The sequence below is a fragment of the Zea mays genome, chromosome 6 (genome assembly GCF_902167145.1).
Source record: "Zea mays cultivar B73 chromosome 6, Zm-B73-REFERENCE-NAM-5.0, whole genome shotgun sequence".
Classification (NCBI taxonomy): Eukaryota; Viridiplantae; Streptophyta; class Magnoliopsida; order Poales; family Poaceae; genus Zea; species Zea mays.
The window spans coordinates 98,125,335-98,147,222 of record NC_050101.1 but is presented as its reverse complement, the minus strand read 5'-3'; the positions used below and the strand labels follow the sequence as shown (position 1 = coordinate 98,147,222).

General features: G+C 44.3%; 2 protein-coding genes across 2 annotated transcripts in view; both read right to left on the bottom strand.

Moving 5' to 3' along the window:
- The window catches only part of LOC103631217 (uncharacterized), a 38,882-nt gene extending 23,326 nt beyond the window's left edge, over positions 1-15,556 (bottom strand). The window contains exons 1-2 of the mRNA XM_020540007.2: positions 15,336-15,556; positions 11,969-12,019 (exon numbers count right to left, since the gene is read on the bottom strand). Coding sequence (XP_020395596.2) covers positions 11,969-12,019; positions 15,336-15,556 — 272 coding nt within the window. The remainder of the gene's footprint in view (positions 1-11,968; positions 12,020-15,335) is intronic.
- A 976-nt stretch (positions 15,557-16,532) lies between these two features.
- Positions 16,533-17,708, bottom strand: LOC118472214 (uncharacterized). The gene has a single exon (XM_035960022.1). It carries the CDS (start codon positions 17,616-17,618, stop codon positions 16,674-16,676), a length of 945 nt encoding a protein of 314 aa, XP_035815915.1. The 5' UTR covers positions 17,619-17,708; the 3' UTR covers positions 16,533-16,673.
- Positions 17,709-21,888: the final 4,180 nt, after the last annotated feature.

The following is a 21,888-nucleotide window of genomic DNA, read 5'->3' as shown; positions in this document are numbered from 1 at the left end:
ACATTATCCTCAAGATTGTACTCCCTCAACAAGTCATGCCTCTTTTTATTGAAGTAAATCTTTGATCTTTCTTCATATAGACAACTCTTAAAATCAGGCATAAACTTTCGATGATGCTTCTGAATAACATGCCCAAGATGTTTAGCAACAGTGAGTTAAATATGCCATAAAAAAGGTGATGACTAGTGTTAAGGAATACATAATCTAGCAAGTGTCTTGTCGTGCTCTTTCTAATGGTGAATCTGATCCCGCCAGCATAGTTATTGTACATGTCATAAGCGGTGTCCTCTGAATCAAAAGTCATTCCAACTTTAGGAACAACTGATGTACGACTGATATTATTATTCACCTGTTGTATATGGGTTCAGAAAACATAATCTAACAATCTCATACATGACCGAACAACCTCAATAAAAAATAATATATGTTCACAGAAATACATCCTTACTCGTGTTGCTTGACTCCTTGTAACACCCAAAATTCTATTTTTGGGATTTATAAACGTTTCTTCAAAAGATTGAGTTAAAATGGCTTTCAATAATAAATTACTTTCTCTATAAATTACATTTTTCTAAATTAAGTCAATAGTAATGTAAAAAAAATGGGTAGTTCAAAATTTAGATTCAAATCCTAAAACTAAAGTTTAAGTTGAAAGCAATAACTAGAAGAAAGATTTTCATTCTATTCATTATTTCCTTTGTAACCTTTAACACTTTTTAAAAGTATTTTAAGTAAAAGAATCCCTAGTAAAGATTATATATTTTCCCCTATATAAGTAAGGTAATGGACATTCATTTCTTTATGGTTGTTAACTTCAAATTTGATCACATACTCAAAAGTAATATTTTCCTAAAATGAAACAAAATGTGTGTATGGCATATTCTGAGCCCTTGCCTAAACAAAGGAATAAAATAATTAATATAAATATATAAATATATAAATATATATAATTTGCATTCATGCCGAGATTTTGGATTGTTGCATTTGAACATAAATTTGGAGTTTGGATTTTTATGTGAATTTAAAAAACTGATAAAAGAACAAATAGAAAAAAACAAAACGAAACCAACTTAACAAATAGAAAAAAAACAAAACGAAACCAACTTACCTAATCGAGCCACTTAGATTCATGGCCCAGTCCCTTTCCCACCCCACGTGACGCATGCCCACATGGGCCACCTATCGGCCCAACTCGAACCCCGCCGCAGAGGCGCATTCATGAAAAGTCGTAACCCCAGTGTCCTCTATCTTGTGTTGCCGCCAGGTGGGCATGTCTGTCCAGCGTCGTCCTCATCCCTTCTCCGATACAACAAACTCCCAACAAACTCGTGTCCATGCTACCTTATCTCCTCTACCATGAATCTCTGATGTAGATATAAACGGCCCCAGGCATCGCATACCCCCCCACCCCCTTCATTCGTCGCTAGGCAGCCTCGCCAGCCCTGGACGCGACAGTCCTCATCGGGAAGCTAGTTTACACCGACGGTGCCACCGACGTAGGGAGGAAGAGCGGAGAACGCCGCTGCGCGTGTTGCATTGTCAAAAGGGATCTCGGCAACAAGCCAAGGAGTGTCGCCCGAGCTCTCCACGTGCGTTCAAAGCTTCACCGGGGTGGAGTTGATGCTAGGGGACCTCAAAATTGCTCAACGGAGCATTTCCTCCGCCGTGTGCCACCTCATGACGTGAGCCGTGCAACCACCACCACAGTTTCGAGTAAGGATCCCTACACCCGATTCATGATCCTCTCCGCTTCATACCGGCTTATCCGCGACTGTGTTAGGGCATCAGCGCGCGGGAGCATCAACTCCGGCGATGGCGCCGCCGCCTCGTTGGTGCGCGATGCCGCTCTGCTCGGCTGTGGGATGAGGGTCTTCGGACCGTTGATTCCATCGTGGGCAGTGTAGATTAGAAGGATGAAAAACCCTTCAGTTAATTAAATCATGATCGATGATCCAAGGGCTCAGATGTGATCAACGCGCGATCGTATTATGAGCCGTGTGTTGAGCCTCAAATTGAGCGGGCGGACGGTCCGGCCCTGAGGCCAGACGGTCCGCGGTCCGGACAGTCCGCGCCTGTGGGCCGGACGGTCCGCGCATGCGCAGAGCAGTTTAGGGTTCCGAGTTTTGTGCTATGTTTGTTGGATAGATTTGCGGAATTAGCTCGGAATCCAGTCGTGTAAAGGGTCCAGCCCCCCTCCTCTATAAAAAGAGAGGTCTACGGCCGATTTGTAATCAACAATCGAATCAATACAACTTTTATTCGCATTTTATCCTAGGAGTAGTTCTAGTCTAGTTTAGGTTTAGCCTCCCAATCCCCAAATTCTTCGTCTCTCTTCGGCTCTACGTCGATTAGAGGAGTCTAGGTCGGCCGGCCCGAGCCTAGACACCACCTAGGATCTCTCCTCCCCGACGGGTCCCTCCCGGGAGCGAGATCCAGGCGCCGCCGGCGACTTCCGCCGCCTCTGCGTACGCGCGGACCGTCCGGCCCCAGGGCGCGGACCGTCCGGCCGTCACGCAGAGAAGCCCTAGCCGCGCACCAGGCCGCGGACCGTCCGGCCCCAGGCCGCGGACAGTCCGCCCCTGCGCAGAGAATACCACCGCGCCTCGCACCAGGCCGCGGACCGTCCGGCCCCGCGCGCGGACCGTCCGCCCCTGTGCAGAGAGCACCGCCGCCGGTTCTTCTTGAGTATTTGGCGCTCCGAAAAAGCGTCAACATACTTTTTGGCGACTCCGCTGGGGAAAACACATCTAAGCTCATCAAATCGGCCCTCAATGGCCGGTTCAAGGGATAGCTCTGATATTTCTCCAAGCAACATCATAGAGCCGACTTGGGAAACCTTGTCGGCTGACGAGCAGCTCCAGTTCGAGGAGCACAAGGAGCGGATGATCCAGGAGGCGAAAGCAAAGTTCTTGGCCAACTTCAAAGTGGACAGGAACAACAAGATCGTCCGACATCGGGCGACGGATCCGGCTTCGCTCCAACCCACGCCAGATATCCCCAATGTAAGTAATACCAACGATCTGCAATCTCTTAGAAATTATGTAGAAGATCAGCGGGAACAAATGCAGAACATCATAGGGGATATGCAAAGCGATCTTAAGAGACTAGTACGTGCATTTGATAAATCTAGTACCGCAAATTTTCCTTCGCACGAGGTTGAGTTAGGAGATAACGCGTGTAACACATCGGCTACAGGTTGTCACGACCAGTCACAACCCCTTTATGGGATGCCGATGGACACATACCCTAAGCAACCGCAAATCGGCAGCAAACCAGCCGATCTGCACATGCCCGGACCGTCCGCACGTGAGCGCGGACCGTCCGGGCCAACAACAGTCGGGCCTATTTTTAATGAGTTACCTAGATATGTGCCCGAACCACCACACACGACACAGAATCTAAACTACCCAGTCGGACCATCCGCGTACAACGACGGACGGTCCGCACATAATCACGGACGGTTCGGGCCAATGACCGGACAGTCCGCGCATGACCTTTTTGAGGAGGATTGCTACCTGAATCCTCACCCGTCCCAGCAACACTTCCCATCACACTATGCAATGCACCAGCCCATTAATTCAGGATCCAAAGCCCAGGAAAGCTTTCTGGCCCCACCTAGAAGGCCGGAAAGAAACGATCAAACATATGAGCCATATAGAGCAAATGGAAATGCAACACGTAACTCAAACCAATGGGGGGAAAGACAACATGCTAATATCCAGCCAACCCCACCTATGTTTGACCAGAGAGCCGGTGGTCTCGCACCGGCTGCCATTGATATAGTAAGGGAAGAAATAGCCGGGGCGTTCCGAGATAAGCTCGGAGTAAGCATGGTCCCTGGGGGGCAATCATATCGGAAACCTTACGATAGCCGATTTGATCACCACCCATACCCACAGGGAACCAGGATACCCGAATTCACAAAATTTTTGGGTGATCAAGGGAAGAACACACGTGAACACATAGGCCAATTTTTAGCACAATTAGGAGAGTTGGCCGACACAGAGGCATTTCGCGTACGTTTATTTTCGTTATCTTTGACAGGAACTGCGTTTGCATGGTACGCCACTTTACCTCCTAATTCCATTTCATCATGGGGGGATTTAGAACAAAAATTTCATGATCATTTTTTCTCCGGTGACTATGAGTTGGATTTGGTAGATTTAGTGTCGTTGCGACAGGCAAAAGATGAATCGGTTAATGATTACATCCGGAGATTCCGAGATACAAGAAACCGATGCTTTCAAATTCATTTAGCAGAAAAACAGCTAGTAGGATTAGCCTTTAATGGTCTACGATATTATTTAAAAGAAAGACTAGAAGGCATCCAATTTTTTACACTAGCACAGTTACACCAGAGAGCTTTGGCTTGCGAAAGCCGGAGCAAAGAAACGGCTAAAACAATACGTCACAACGTACATATAGTAGAATGCGACCAAAGTAGCTCAGATGACGAGTCAGCAGAAGTGTACGCTGCTGAAATGGTTTGGCCAAAACAGGCCAAATCTTCGGCTTGTGCCTCCTTACAGCCGGTTCAAAAGAAACGACAAGAGGAGGTTAAGTTTACATTTAATGTTGGTAAGTGTGATAGAATATTTGATGAATTACTCAAAAATGGTAATATTAAAATAAATCACACTGTTCCATCCGCCGACGAGCTAAAACGTCGTGCGTACTGCAAGTGGCATAACTCATTTTCTCATGCCACTAATGATTGTAATGTATTCCGTCGACAGATTCAATCGGCCATTAACGAAGGACGATTGAAATTTCAGGAAATGCAGGTGGATACAGAGCCCTTTCCGATGAACATGATTGACTTCGAGGGCAAGAAAGTCCTAGTTCGGCCAAACACAGCCGATAAAGGCAAAGAGACAATCATCGGCAATGCTAAAGAGGCCGATGGGGATCGTAAAGTTTCTTGCAGGAAAGTGGTGGCCGAGAAGACTCCCGATGGAGGGGAGACCCTAAAGGTGACCATCACAGCCTCCAGTACCGGGGGCAAGCGCAGACAGGGAGACAGATGCAGGAGCCCGTGCTGCGTATCCCGGACGGTCCGGCACGTAGGCGCGGACGGTCCGGGACTCCACCGGACGGTCCGGAGAGCTCCGGCGGACGGTCCGGCCGTACTCAGGATTCACAACGTCCACGTACTTTCAAACCACGACGACCAGAGATAGGTACGTGGAAAACAAATACATTTAAAGCAGCTGGTCGGTTGGTTAAAGCCGACCCAACTTTTGATCAATTATTGTCTAAATACGTAAAAAAGAAGGCCGGCCCCAGTGACCGGCCAGCAAAGCGACCCCGCTCACCCATTCATGAGCAGCGCCAGGTCAGGCCGATTGGACCACCCCACCAATCGGAAGAAATGAAAGGTCATACTATACTAGTAAGACCTAACATACCTGCATGGACACCTCCACCTCCATATTCACCTATGCCATATCCGTACACATATTTACCTCCGCCATATGTCCCAATTCAAATGTGGGGCATGCCACCATATCCATTTGGGATGCCACAGTACCCCGCCTGGGGGGCACCCCAAACATCTGTCTTCAACAGGTTGACGCCACCAGTACAAGACCAATTGAGCACTGCTCAATCCGGTCACCAGGCACAAACCCAACAGGATTGCCGGACTACTCGGCCTTCAAGGCCGACCAATCCGGCAGGGGGGCATATGCCTGCAGCAACTCAAAAAACAACAAAAAGGGACATCATCAAAATAGGCACCGCAGATGTTGTCATACAGGGAGACAATAAAGGGCCGATGATTTTCGGCGAATCGGCCAATACAACCGAAAAGGATACGGCTACCATCAAAACAGCCGATCCAAAATACTCCATGCCTCGATGGTGCCCAGCGGGATTGACACGATCCCAAAAGAGAAAATTACAGCGCCTAAGAGCAAAGGAGAGCCAGGAGAAAGAGGCGGAAAAGACATTTAATGACACACATCCATTATACCCGCCACCGCAAAAGAAATGGAGACCGAAGGCCGTTGAGAAAAAAACAAACGGCCACAGAAATAGAAAGTCAATCTGCACCAAACGCGGACCGTCCGGCCCCTACGCGCGAACCGTCCGCCGCTCACCAGGAAGTCTCTGGACAACCTGCACCAGGCGCGGACCGTCCGGCCACCGCACGCGGACCGTCCGCCGTTCACCAGGAAGCCTCCAATGACACGACAACATCTATGGAAGAGGACGACCTGCTGGGAGAAGACCTGGTTGACTACGAGGCTTCTCCAGAACACCCAGGTATGGATGTAAATATTATTACATTTTCTGCCGATTGTACTATTATCGGCGACGATGAACCTGTTGTTGCCCAGTTTGATTTTGGTCCTAAAGAAGCCGCCTTTACTAAACCAAAAGAATCGGTAAATCATTTAAAGCCGCTCTTCGTGCGCGGCCACATTGATGGGATACCGATTGCTAAGATGTTGGTAGATGGAGGGGCGGCTGTAAATCTAATGCCTTATTCATTATACAGAAAATTAGGTAAACAAGATGACGAACTTGTCAAGACCAACATGACCCTCAGCGGTGTTGGAACTGATAGTTCGATCAAAAGCCAGGGGAGTCACGTCCGTTGAATTAACCATCGGGACTAAGACCCTTGCTGCTGCATTCTTCGTCGCTGATGTAGAAGGAAATTACAGTTTAATCCTAGGCAGAGATTGGATTCACGCCAATCAATGTATACCTTCTACATTACATCAAATGCTGATACAATGGGTAGGCGATGACATAGAACAAGTACATGCTGATGTATCGGCCTGCATCGCTGTGGCTGATGCCCCTGTACTCTGGACTTATGAGACTGCTACATGTCTCACAGGAGTAGACTTTTCTGATTATCAATTCATAAGTATAGATAAGAAAGGTTTCATTCCTGTAATGCTAGAGCCGATGGAGAATCGGCTAAATCCTAAATAAAGTTAAATGATGAATACACACAAAGTTCATGAGTCTTTGGTCACGGACAGTTCGGCCGCCAAGGCCGGATGGTCTGGTCTTTCACAAAAGAGTTCGGACTTTAAGACCGAACATCTACCACAGCGAAAAGACAGTATTACGGATGATCCGGTCCTCGAGACCGGAAAGTCCGCCATCACGCAAAGATCATCTGATTCCTCTGTGGGGGACATGATAGAGGAATTCAGAGATCTTGATAAACTAGGACAGGGGTTTACATCGGCCGATCCTTTGGAGGAGATTGACATAGGAGATGGTAAAACTCCAAGGCCGACTTTTGTAAACAAGACCCTGGAGACCGATTCTAGAAATGAGATGATCGGTCTATTAAAGGAATATTCAGATTGTTTTGCTTGGAATTACACTGAAATGCCTGGACTAAGCCGAGAAATTGTCGAACATCGGCTGCCTATTAAGCCTGGTTTCAGACCTTTCAAGCAGAAAGCTAGAACATTTCGTCCAGATCTTCTCCCACGAATCAAGAACGAAATCCACCGGCTGCTAGAAGCTAATTTTATTAGACCTTGCAGATACGCAGAGTGGGTCTCCAATATTGTGCCGGTGGAGAAGAAGGAGTCAGGTAAGCTTAGAGTATGCATTGATTTTCGCAATTTAAATAAAGCAACTCCTAAAGATGAATATCCCATGCCCATAGCCGACACATTAATCAATAATGCATCAGGAAATAGAATTATTAGCTTCCTTGATGGTAATGCTGGATATAATCAGATTTTCATGGCCGAAGAAGATGCGTCTAAAACGGCCTTTATATGTCCAGGCTTCATTGGTTTATTTGAATGGGTTGTCATGACATTTGGTCTTAAAAATGCTGGTGCTACTTATCAGAGGGCTATGAATCTGATCTTCCATGAGTTGTTAGGAAACACTGTGGAAGTCTACATTGATGATATTGTAGTCAAATCGGCTGAGTTTAGTTCTCATATAGCTGATTTGCGTAAGGCCTTTGATAAAATGCGTCAGTATGGTTTGAAAATGAACCCACGTAAATGTGCTTTTGGAGTGTCGGCTGGTAAGTTTTTAGGATTTGTCATACATGAACATGGTATAGAGATAGACCCTGACCGAATCAAGTCTATTCGGAATGTGGGGCCTCCGACCTGTAAAGTCGAGGTACAGAGGTTCCTCGGCAAGGTGAATTATTTACGAAGGTTTATTTCTAACCTAGCCGGGAAGATTGATGTGTTTACCCCTATTCTTCGGCTTAAGAATGATGCCGAATTCGCTTGGGGGGCAGAACAGCAAGAAGCATTTGATCTCATCAAAAATACTTATCTTCGGCTCCCGTATTAAAAGCACCACAAGCAGGAGTACCATTTCGATTATACATTGCAGCTGAGGATAAGGTCATTGGGGCTGTTCTGACACAAGAAACTGAGGGGAAGGAGCATGTGGTGGCATATCTAAGCCGAAGGTTGGTGGATGCTGAAACAAGGTACACTTTTATTGAAAAGTTATGCTTATGCTTGTTTTTTGCATGCACCAAATGTAGATGTTATTTACTGTCTAGTCATTGCACTGTTTCTGGTCAAACCGATGTGATCAAATACATGTTGCATAACCCAATTATGAGTGGTAGAATTGGTAAGTGGGCTTATGCACTCATAGAGTATGACTTGGCCTATGAACCATTGAAATCTATGAAAGGCCAAGTCATAGCAGATTTCATTGTAGAACATCGGGTTAATGATATTCATGAACTAGACATGTCATACCTCACTATTACTCCATGGACTTTCTATTTTGATGGATCGGTTTGCAATGAAGGGCAAGGAATTGGCATTGTGCTTGTTTCACCAAGTAATGTCTCCTTTGACTTCTCTAGCCGATTGAAAACTTATTGCACTAATAATCAAGCTGAATATGAGGCCCTCCTATTCGGTTTAGAACTTTTAAATGGTATGGGAGTAAAACATGTGAAGGTATTTGGTGATTCTCAGCTGGTCGTCCAACAAGTGTTAGAAGAATATCAATGTTTTGATGGTACTCTAAATAGTTACCTTGAGAAATGTTGGAGCATAATTCATTCTTTTGACGAATTCAGTATTCGGCATATCTCTAGAGTTGAGAATCATAGAGCTAACGATTTGGCACAAGATGCATCAGGTTATCGGATAAAGAGAGGGAAGTTTCACAAAACTGAAAATCTGATAACCAGTGCAGAGCCAAATTCCTAGGTCGCGGACCGTCCGCATGATGGCGCCGGACCGTCCGAGGTTACCAGAGATGTTCTCTTAATCGATTCGGCTGACAATGAAGCCGATGCAAGAGATTGGAGGACACCTATACTTAATTATTTACGAAATCCCAATATCAAAACAGATAAAAACATTCGGCGAACAGCTTTCAAGTATGTTTTGATGAGTAACGAACTTTACCGCCAAACAGTCAATGACATCCTGCTTAAGTGCTTGGGCCCAGATGATGCTATATTAGCCATGGCTGAAGTACATGAAGGGATTTGTGGTACTCATCAATCAGCTCCAAAGATGAAGTGGTTGTTGCGAAGGTCCGGTTTTTATTGGCCTAGTATGATAGCTGATTGTTTCAAGTACTACAAGGGTTGCCAAGTGTGTCAAAAATTCGGCGACCTACAGTTGGTCCCTGCAGCCGAATTACATCCTATTATTAAGCCTTGGCCGTTCAGAGGATGGGGATTAGACTTTATTGGAGAAATTCATCCTTCATCATCAAAGGGGCATCAGTTTGTGTTAGTTGCCACTGACTACTTCACCAAATGGACTGAAGCCGTTGCTCTAAAGAACATGACACACAAGGAGGTAATCGAGTTTATAACTGAGCATATTATTCATAGATTCGGCATTCCCCATACCTTAACTACAGATCAAGGTACTTCTTTTATGTCAAAGGAGGTACGTGAATTTGCTGAATTATACAAAATTAAGCTGCTTAATTCATCTCCATATTATGCTCAGGCCAATGGTCAGGCCGAGTCTAGCAATAGGACATTGATTAATTTGATAAAAAAGAAAATATCTGATAATCCTAAACATTGGCATAAGATTTTGTCTGAAGCTTTATGGGCTCATAGGATATCTAAACATAGGGCTACTAAAGTATCTCCTTTTGAGCTTGTCTATGGGCAGGAAGCAGTGTTGCCTGTGGAAATAAGTTTGAATGCTGTCAGGTTCGCCAGACAAAATGATCTAACTGCTACTGATTATTATGATTCAATGATTGATAATATTGATGAGGTGACCGACAAGAGGATGATAGCTTTGGGAGCAATAGAAAAGGACAAGATCATGGTAGCCAGGGCCTACAACAAGAAGGTCAAAGCAAAATCATTTCAAGTAGGGGACCTGGTGTGGAAGACCATTCTGCCTCTAAGGAATAAAGACCGGAAGTTCGGGAAATGGTCACCAAGCTGGGAAGGTCCTTATAAAGTAAAACAGGTGATGTCTGGCAACGCCTATTTACTACAAACATTACAAGGCAAGGACTTGCCTAAGGCTTTGAATGGGCGTTTCCTCAAACAGTACCATCCTAGTATGTGGCAAGATGCCTAAAAGAACCGATGTAATCACATCGAGTTAGTTGCTTTTGGTTTGCTCAGCTCCACCAAAAGGCAGGGGGGCATATGTTGAGCCTCAAATTGAGCGGGCGGACGGTCCGGCCCTGAGGCCAGACGGTCCGCGGTCCGGACAGTCCGCGCCTGTGGGCCGGACGGTCCGCGCATGCGCAGAGCAGTTTAGGGTTCCGAGTTTTGTGCTATGTTTGTTGGATAGATTTGCGGAATTAGCTCGGAATCCAGTCGTGTAAAGGGTCCAGCCCCCCTCCTCTATAAAAAGAGAGGTCTACGGCCGATTTGTAATCAACAATCGAATCAATACAACTTTTATTCGCATTTTATCCTAGGAGTAGTTCTAGTCTAGTTTAGGTTTAGCCTCCCAATCCCCAAATTCTTCGTCTCTCTTCGGCTCTACGTCGATTAGAGGAGTCTAGGTCGGCCGACCCGAGCCTAGACACCACCTAGGATCTCTCCTCCCCGACGGGGTCCCTCCCGGGAGCGAGATCCAGGCGCCGCCGGCGACTTCCGCCGCCTCTGCGTACGCGCGGACCGTCCGGCCCCAGGGCGCGGACCGTCCGGCCGTCAGGCAGAGAAGCCCTAGCCGCGCACCAGGCCGCGGACCGTCCGGCCCCAGGCCGCGGACAGTCCGCCCCTGCGCAGAGAATACCACCGCGCCTCGCACCAGGCCGCGGACCGTCCGGCCCCGCGCGCGGACCGTCCGCCCCTGTGTAGAGAGCACCGCTGCCGGTTCTTCTTGAGTATTTGGCGCTCCGAAAAAGCGTCAACACCGTGGATCCCTGATCCGGTGGCCCGTGTTGAATACCAGTTCATAACATTAAGGGGCTTTTAATCTGGACTGTTGGTCTACAGATCTATGGTCCATGGTGCATGCAACCGATGTGGTTGTGGTGTTCTTGCGTAAGAAACCCTCGGAGTTTTATAAAACCAACCCGCGATCCTCTTTGCTGAAACTGATCACAAGCAAGTCCCTGAAATTCACAAGTCATTGGTACTCGACTTTAATATGAAATTAATATTAAAATAGCCTTCAAACTTATAAAATCCATATTTTCTTCATATTAACTCTGATTTAGTCCGCTCAAGTTGCGTTATCTTTGTAGTAATGTCATCTACCCCTTAGTAAACCTTATTTTACTATTTAACATGTCCTCAAAATTAAATATTGATTTGCCCCATGTTTACTAGATTAGCTTTTCTAAAACAAAGCTAAATTGTTCCATCTATAATTTGATTAAAATATAATCCTTAATCAAGTTATAACTTAGATTAAAGTTGAATTAGCTATTTCCTTAATATCTTTTCTCATATGATTTACATTAATCAACATAGAATATAGTTATTATTATTTAATCACGAAAATCTTCCGAAATTCATATCGTAACTCCGAATTTATTGTTTCTTGAACCCACGATGGCCTCGAAAGCGCGGAAGAAAGGCCTCCACCTTCGCAGGGGAAGCCCGCTGTCCTCGTGTCGTGGTAGCGGCGGCGGATGTAGGCAAGCCGGTGACGACGAGTAGAGTCAGGGGGGTGCGAGCAGTGGACGAGCGGAACGGGTGGGTGCAGATAGATTGAACTGGGACTAGGAGAATTGGCACGCCTTGTTATATAGAGCTTAGCTAGCCATTGTCAGTTGCCATGCACACGAATAGATAGAGACTGATAGATACTAGCATCGATCTAGACACGGGGACATGCATTGAGTAGTATAGTCTCTTTCGGACCAGGGAGTGAAACTTAAAAAGTTATACATGGATTCATTAGTCTAATTAAGTTTAACGGGCCAAAGCCCAAATAAAACACCATGCACGATACGTAACAGAACGGAAATCTTGTCGCGCGATGCCATTCTTCAAGTAGGCAATTGTAGTGATGAAATAAATAATTATTCAAATATCAATTTTTTTATTACGAACAAATATGATATAGAATCCTCTATGCAAATTTGTATTCACGTTTTTAGCATTTAGCTTATAAAGATTTATAAAAGGTAAGACTTAATTTTATCATATATCTTATCAAATATAGATATAAAATTCATATACAAAGTCAGATATACAAATACGAATATTTTTCACCTTTTTCATTGCAGGGAGAAAATAACACATCAAATAATTTATACAACATTTTATTCTTGTTTGTGATCATGTTCTTGATAGCATAAGAAAAAATCAACAACAAATTTCATATGGATCTTTTAAAATATTAAATTGTCCTAATAATTTAGATATCCACTTTCATCCCTATACAATCATGATATGCTCTGCACGCTCGCAATGTCATCCTTTTCTATGACTATGCGTTGCCCCACCGATGTTGTGTCGATGCTAGCAACTGACTTGCACTTGTGCATGTCCAAATGCGTCCAGGCGCAACAGCATGATTACGGTCGCGCCACTGTGCACGCACACCGCCTGTCATCTCCAGATGGGACATCTAATACAACAGGAAAAGCAGATCGGGCCTTGGGCGCAAATTTCTGTCTCGCCCGACGCTGGGCTCGCCCTCGGGCGCAATCTCCATCTCGCCCGATGCTGAGCTCGTCCTCGGGTGCCATCTCCGCCTCGCCCGAGCTCGATCTCTGCTACCTTCTCGCTGCGAATCCCGCAAGCGACCACTTCGCCAACTGTGGCATAAGTCAGGGAAAGCTCGACCGTCGCCTCGGGAAAACTTTCGAGTCGCCCGAGCAAGGCTCCAGGGGCAAAGCTATATTGAGTTTAGGGGGTGCAGATGCACCCCTAAAAAATACAGAACTAGTTATAATGATCAAATTTTCACCTTATACGCCTACTGCTCCATCCCCTTACGTGGCCCGCCGACCACTTGCTGCCTCCGGTCGTTTTGATGGAACCCCTTAGTGTGCAATAGTCTAGCAACGCTCGCGGTCCCGCTCCCTACCTCTCCGGTGAGGCCGCCGTGCCCTGCCAAACCGTCGGCCACCCTATGCTAGAAAGTGCGGAAGAATGTGGGACTGTTGTAGCGGTATGAAAAATAGTTTGCATTTTCCAGTGGGAGACTGAGGTGGAAGACGAGGGCACCGACTAGGGATGGGAATCGAATTCCCCGTCGGGTTTTAATGCGTCCCTGTCTTCACGACAAATTTTTTTCCCACAAAGATCTCCACGAATATTTGTAGGGGACATTTCTTTCCCCACGAGGATAAATCCCTATTGGGATCCTCGTCCCGCTTAAATTATAATTAAAATATATTTCATATGTTATTAATCCAAAGCATTGTCACTTATACACATTGTCAAATATAAAATCATTATATATATATTAAAATAAACACATTTGTATAATGAGTGATCTTTGACAAGGTAGTTATTTATTTTTATTATTAACTATTACATAAAAACATCGTCACGTGTAAGTTTAACGGGTCCCATCACCTAAGGACTAATATGGAAAATCCATTTTCCCGAGGGATTTCAATTTTCCTAGGGAAAATGAACTAATTTTCCTTATGAAAATGGAAATCCCTTGAAAAATGAGGTTCTCAAACTAGCCCTAATGGAAGAATTCTTCGCGGAGAATCGGGAATCGGGTCACATTGATCTTTCCATACTCCATATTTCTGCTAAAATTTATATAACACTAGGTGTATGTGAATGGAATAAAGTGAAATGTAAGGCTATCTTCAACAGTTTACCTATATTCATATCTATATTCAAACTCCAATCTGCAAATAGTACAAAACAGTATTTTGCGTGACTATATAGATGAAATGTTAGATATGGTCTAATGCGTCGATAGATGTTATGAATTTGCTAGATTTTTCGTAGTGGTTAAAGCATAGCCTGTTAAACAAGTATTTGGATGTGTGATCACGATGTAATACGAAAGAAAATAAATGGGATCGTTATCAGCTTACTCTATTCACAGGAGTAGTTTTATGAGACGTTTTATATATTAGAGTGTCGCATCACACTTTTTATGATATAACACCATATTTGTTAGAGTTAATTAGAAATATGTCACTTAAATTTTGGAAAGAAAGATAGAAACTAATTTATTTTAATACCACTTCGTAGCATCAAAATGAACTAATCATCTAATTTGTAAAAGTCGTGTGACACATGAAATTTATCATATTTATTATAAAGTATTGTATATGAAATCATGCCAACTCAATTCCAAGGCATGGGAAAACTCATGAAATCATCATTGAAAGTAATTTTTTTATCTCCATTTATTTTATACATTTCTATTAATCATTTAGATGTATTTTTTATTGTCATTGTAGTCTATTTATTTTTCCAATTTTTATAACCTTTTTCAAAGTTTCAAAGTTTTGGATAATTTCTTTTTTAAAAAACAGCTAGAAAATCGATATCGATCTGGTCCGTTAACAAGAAACTAGATCGGTTTACCGGTTTTCGACCGGTTTTGTAATGCCTGCTGCCACCCAAACCCTGTACTCAACAGTCGATCACCAACACTCAATCAAATATTTTCTCTTTGGAATTCTTTGTAACCACACACTTGGAATGAACCTCTCGAATTCCTTTTGCGATAATACAGTTGAATCCATTTTGATAATGCACTTTGTAGTCGATGGCTCTCCATTCCATGGAGTATTTGGTTGTTTATTTGCAAGTGTCCCTAACTAATGTGCCTAACTATTTCACTGAACGACAATATACTGTTCCTAGGATTTCACGAGAGCAAATCCCTCCGTATCACGCACAGAGAAGGTCGTCGGTGGCCTTCGCTAAATCCAATAGCTAGCCTGGTCTGGCAGCACTGGCAACTTAGTAGTAGTTCCGGTTGAGGAACCGCCTGACAGCTCCGACAATGGCGCCCAGCGCCAAGAAGAGAATGAGTGTGTCGAAGCCACCGCCTACCCCGACGGACACACTCGGACCGGGGGCGAACAAGAACGGCGACCACCCGTAGCTGTATTCGTAGCCGCCGAAGAACGACCCCTCGTAGCCGTATCCGCCTCCCAAAGGCAGCGCCACCGGCGGTGGGTTGATGTAGATGTTCGTCCTGCGCATGCATCGAACAAGGTAACATTTTGCATTCAGCGGACACAGCATGCATGTCAGCTGATTCGAGTTGCATCTCTTTCTTCCTACGCTAGATTCTTGTAGACGGTTGAAATTTTAGTCTGAACTAGTGAGCTGAACTGTCAGGAAATATATAGGATCTATTTAGGTATCATTTGATTCACATATTTATAAAGTAATAGTTAATTGATAACGTTAAATCATGTTCGTTTAAGTCAGGATCGGACATAGGGGTGTGCGACCGATGCGCTTGTATAGGGCCCCTAATTTCTAAGGGCCCCAAAATTTTTCCTACGCAGCGCAAGGTCATAACTCTATTATGGGGTATGCGGCCGGTGTGCTTGTATAGGGCCCCTAATTTCTAAGGGCCCCAAAATATTTCCTACACAGTGCAAGGTCATAACTCTATTATCTAGCCCACATCGTGTCTTGTCTTCCATTCAAACGTCTTAGTGTCAAACAACGAGTATAAGTTATTTATTAAATTTTTATTCACCTGTTTTGTTAGTGTATCTTTTAGGCCTCCTTTGAAATGCAAGAATTTTAGAGAAATCATACAGGAAATTGACAGAAAACAGTTCATTTTCATAGGAAAAATGCAGGAAACCGAAAAAATCCTCAATTCCAAATATGCTTTAATAATTATAATATTTGATTATTCTTTTTCACACGGTTTGTGCATGTTTATAAGCTTACTAGACGCTAGTGTTTCAAGATCCAACTATCGACATCATGTCTTTAACTAATGAATCTAAAAAATATAAATCAAAATATAAATCTAGTTATGAAAACCTTAAGAAAAACAAAGAATAGATGATATAACTTAGGGTCCGAAGGGAGATGTGGACAAATTTATTATAAAAAGTCACAACGTCTAATCAAATCCTTGCACTTGATAGTTCTATTTTTTAAATGATTTATTGAGAATGGACTTTTATTCAATAGTTTTGTACATGGGCTCGATTTCATATGATAAAATTTCTCTTGGACAGGTAGTAGCAGAATAAAATATGCTATGTCTCGGGACTGATGATTCTATCTCATTACACGTAAACAGAACATTAAAAATGCACAAATAATGACTACCTAAGAACAAGATTCGGCCCTAAAGCACGTGAGAAGGAGGAGGCCTAGAACGACTGACGCCTAACGAGGTCCTAGTCCTACATCCTACTGGGCCCCTCTCCATACGATGGGACGCATCCTTCTTGCATTGCTTCTGCTCCAACAGCTTCCCCTCCTCCTCCTTGATGGTCTGGATGCTGCGCCGACGCTTGACTCCATCGGCTTTTTGGTAACCCTCCCGTAGCTTGCGTTTTGTAGCCTCCATCTTCTCGTTGTCGGCGACGGACGACTTCTTGGTCTCACTCATGTTCTTCTGGTGGTTCGATAGAATTGCTGCGGTCGGAATTGTCTTTGTTGGCGGTACATAATGCTGCTTCTTGTGTTCCTCGGCGGTGGGAAGCATCTTTGCTGGTGGTACTTGTAGCCTCTTGCTGTGCACCTCGGCGGCGGCGGCAGCGGCAGGAAGCGTCTTTGCTGGTGGTACGTGCGGCTTCTTGTTGTGTACCTCAGCAGCAGCGGGAAGCATCTTCTTCTCGTCGACGGCAGCGCGCGGGAGCGGGATCTGATCAGCAGAGAGATTGTCGAGTTTCTTCTTCACCGCTACAGCAGTGGCGAAGGAGGCTTCGACGGCTACCCTCCACCCGCGCACGACGTCGCGCGCGAGGCTCCGGATCCGGGACGACCCGTGGCTCCCGAGGGCGCCGACGGTCCTCGCCAGCTCGGTGGACGCCAGCAGGTCGTGCGGGACGGGCGCGACCAGCAGCGTCTTGAGGGATTCGACCATGACGTCGTCGAGCACGGCGCAGAGCTGCTCGGCCACGCCGTCATCCGTGGCGCCGCGGAGCAGCACGACGATCTCGCCACGCACGTCACGATACTCGGCGCGCGGGTAGCCGCATGCCTCGATCGCGCCGTCGATCGCCTGGAAAGCGCTGTAGAAAGGCTTCCACCTCCGCAGGGGAAGCCCGCTCTGCTCGTTGGCCATGGTAGCGGCTGCGGGCAGGCCGGCCGGCTGCGGGTAGGGTCGGCGTATGCGAGCAAGCGCGGCGTATGCGAACGGTGGACGAGCGGGTGCAAGAACTGGAGATTAGATGGGGAGAGTTGGAGACTTGGCGCGCCTTATTATATAGAACAAGCCGACGGAGTCCGACTCGGGTTTGCGTGACGATAACTACTCATCCTTTCCGATTTCCACGCTCATCTGCATTAAAAAATAAATCTCAGTCGCTGATCATTAAAAAAGGCTCAGATTTAATATGCATATACGTGCACTAGATGCATCACGTGCATTTGATTTGATGCGTTTGAAAGGCTCAGATTTCCACGTGCACCGACCCTAGCCATATCGGCTGGGGTACATTCCTGCTGTACTAACTAGCACAAGCGCGCCCGCGAGATAAAATCCTTCAGCTCTCAAACCGTTCGTAACTTTCTAAAATGAAAAACTCATGAAATCGCCGTTAAAAGTAATTTATTTTATCTCCATTTATTTTATACATTTCTATTAACCATTTAGATGTAACATATTATTACCAGTGTGGTCTATTTATCATATTTTTTTTCCAATTTTTTATAACCATTTTCAAAGTTTCAAAGTCTTGCACTATCGGACTCGCCTTCTTTGGCGAGTGTCCTAGCTGTTGGGTTGGTAGACATGTTATCGGCAAATGATTTTTGATGAGTACTTTTTTCGAGCACTCAGCAAACACTTTACTTAGTGTTACATGTTTTTTGAATGGTGTGATTCGAACTCGTAACATCTTTCGCGCGGATAACCTACTCTACCACTACACTACTACATCAATTATGTTTATATTACGTTTTTATTTCTCGTGTATTATAACAAACCAAGAGTAATTTGATTATTAGAGGTACTAAATTAATTCAATTGAAAATGTTGCCAACTATAAAGTTGCACAACTTTTCAAGATTTACAACTTTTATTTTGATAGTTTCTACATCCGAGGCTGTTTACAAAATTATATTTTCAAATTTGGAAACTTCAAATGAATTTTTCTATGATAAGATGATTTTAAATCAAAATTTGTCAACTACAAAGTTACATTACATTTCGAGATCTATAACTTTTATTTTGATGGTTTTTCCATCCGAGATAGTTTGAAAAATTCAAACATAATTTTGCATGACAATATGATTTCAAACCAAAACATTGTCAACCGCAAAGTTTCATAACTTTTTAAGACCTACCACTTTCATGTTGGTGGTTTTTCCATTCAAGGTCGTTTTCAAAATTCAAAATTTAATTTTTTAAAATTCAGACGTAGTTTTCGCTAACAAGATAACTTCAAATGAAAAGGTTGCCAACTATAAAATTCTATAACTTCTCAAGATTTACAAACTTTATTTTGGTTGTTTCGTCATTTGTTCATCCTATATGATGGTTCTAACATTATTCACAAATTATGTACATCTCTTTTGTAGTTTCATAAATTACGAGAGAAATATAGGTTTTATGAACAAATTTACTTTTATTTTGTTATATGAAGAAATGATCAAAATATAAAAATTGTACATCTTGATGAGTTATACAAATTTGTAGTTGAAAACTTTTCATTTGAATTAATTTACTGCTTCAAAATGTGATTTTTAAATTATCTTTGTCTAGTGTTAAAAAAACACTCGATACAGAAGCTCTTTGACTAGTGTCAAAAAAAAGCAGTCAGCAAAAAAATTCTTTGTCGAGTGTCAAAAATAAAACACTCGGCAAAGAGTTCCTTTGTCGAGTGTTTTTTTACCGAGGTATTTTTGCTTCGCACTAGACAAAGAGTTTCTTTGCCGAGTGCCCGAAAGAAAACACTCGGTAAATTATTTGACACTCGGCAAAGAGCCAAACTCCGGTAGTGTTGGACGATTTCTTTTAAAAACAGCTAGAAAATTGATATTGGTCTGGTCCGTTAACGAGAAACCAGACCGGTTTTCGACCGGTTTTGTATGTCCCACCCAAAACCTGTACTCAACAGTGGATCAAGTATTGCCTCTTTTGGAATTTTTTGTAACTACAAACGTGGAATGAACCTATCGAATTCTTTTTGCGATAATACGGTTGAATCCATTTTGATCATGCACTTTATAGTCGATGGATCTCCATGCCATGGAGTATTTGGCTGTTTATTTGCAACTGTCCCTAACTATTTCACTAAACGACAATACATTGTTCCTTCCCGTCGTATCACACACGGAGAAGGTTGGTGGCATTCTCTACATCCACTAGCCTAGTCTGGCAGCACTAACAACTTAGTAGTAGTAGTCGTAGTCATCGTTGTTCCAGTTGAGGAATCGCCTTACAGCTCCGACAATGGCGCCCAGCGCCACGAAGAGGACGAGCGTGTCGAAGACACCGCCGACCCCGACGGCCACGCTCGGACCGGGGGCGAACAAGGAGAACTGCAACCACCCGTAGTCGTATCCGTAGGCGCCGAAAAACTAGCCCCGTAGCCATATCCACCTCGGCACCACCGACTGCGGGTTGATGTAGATGCACAACATCACTGTATAACATTTTTGGCGACCAGGTTTATTTTCGGCGGCCAGGGCGTAGCCGCCGAAAATAGTGTTATTTTCGGCGGCCACAGACATAGCCACCGAAAATAGCGTATTTAAAATCGTCGGTGTCTCCTTCTCTGTTCTCTATCTTTCTCTCTCGCTCATTCTATATTCCACTCTGCGCCGTAGACACCAGCCCTCGCCGCGCCGTAGACGCCCGCCCCCGCTGTGCTGTCGACGCCCGCCGTTGCCGCCCCCACGGGGCGCCGCCCACCTCTGCCGCCACGGCCCGCCCGCGCCCCGCCGCCAAGCAGCGCCGCCCGCGCCCTGCCGACGCGCCGCCCGCAGGCCCCTGACGCCACCGACGCGCCGCCGGTCACGTCCGCCGTCGTCCTCGGCTCCCGTCGACCTTGGCTCCCATTAAGGTTATTTTTTGCGTATTTTATTTTGTATTTTCGGCGGCCTTTTATTTAATTGCCGCCGAAATTAGTATATTTTTGTAATTGTGTTTGTTGATTAGTGTGTTTGATTAATATTATTGTTTAGTTCGAGGCATATTGTATATGTGTTATATGTGTAGGGAAGGCATATGTGGTATATGTGGTTCATTAATGTATTAGTGGTATATGTGTTTGTTGATTAGTGCGTGCGATTAGTATTATTGTTTAGTTCGAGGCATATTGTATATGTGGTATATGTGGTTTAGGGAAGGCATATGTGGTATATGTGGTTCATTCTTATATTGTTTAGTGGCAGCGAGGTTATGCTGCTGAAAGTTTTTTTGGGTCCTGCTAGCTTGATGTGGGTTTAGAACCTATCCTTGCCAATACATGTAGGACCGATACACTTGACGAAGTTGAATAATGTTTTCACGATGTGGTTCGGTTTAACATTCTCATGCATGGCTGAAGATCGTGCATGGATGTACAGTGGTTGGAGTAGGAATGGACGTCATTCTGATGATTGGGTAGCCAATACCAAAGATTTTGTGGACCACATATTCTCCTTGTCATTAACCGGCACTATCAGATGCCCTTGTAGGTGGCACGAAAACAATATATTTCTTAATAAGGAAAGAGTTAGCCTAGATCTTTGTCAGTTTGAATTTATGCCCGGATATGAGGTGTGGGAACATCATGGTGAGGTAGTACCCAACCGGAATGTAGAAGAGGAGGAAAACAATGATTGGGCTGGCGATGATGCGATGCATGAGATTCTAGATTCGCTATGTCCAGAATTAAACCTAAGCTCCGAGGATCCTGCCACACCAGAGGTTTCCAGAATTTTTAAAATACTAAAAGACTCTAAAGAGCCGTTGCATGAACACATAGATGTGAGTATCCTCGCTTTTGTTACTCGGCTCGTGGCCATTAAGTCCAAGTATTTTTTTTCTCGAACAATTGTTACAATGAGATTTTAAAGTTATTAGGAGATGTGCTCCCAAAGCCCAATAAGTTGCCTAAAGACATGTACCATTCATAGACAATCATCAAAGGTCTCGGTATGGATTATGAAAAGATTAATGTGTGCAAAAATAATTGTATGCTTTTCATGAAGGAGCATGCAGGAGAGAAAAAATGTCTGAAATGTGGACAATCTAGATTTGTGGAAGTTGTTAATGATAAGGGTGACAAGGTGATGACAGATGTTGCACATAAGCAGCTCCGCTACTTGCCACTAACTCCTCGAGTGAAACGGTTGTTTCTATCTAAAAAACCGCTATGCACATGTGATGCACAAAGAAGGTGTCC

Bases quoted from the DNA above. Each gene is read 5' to 3' on its own strand.
- LOC118472214 (XM_035960022.1), bottom strand. From the start codon at position 17,618: ATGGCCAACGAGCAGAGCGGGCTTCCCCTGCGGAGGTGGAAGCCTTTC.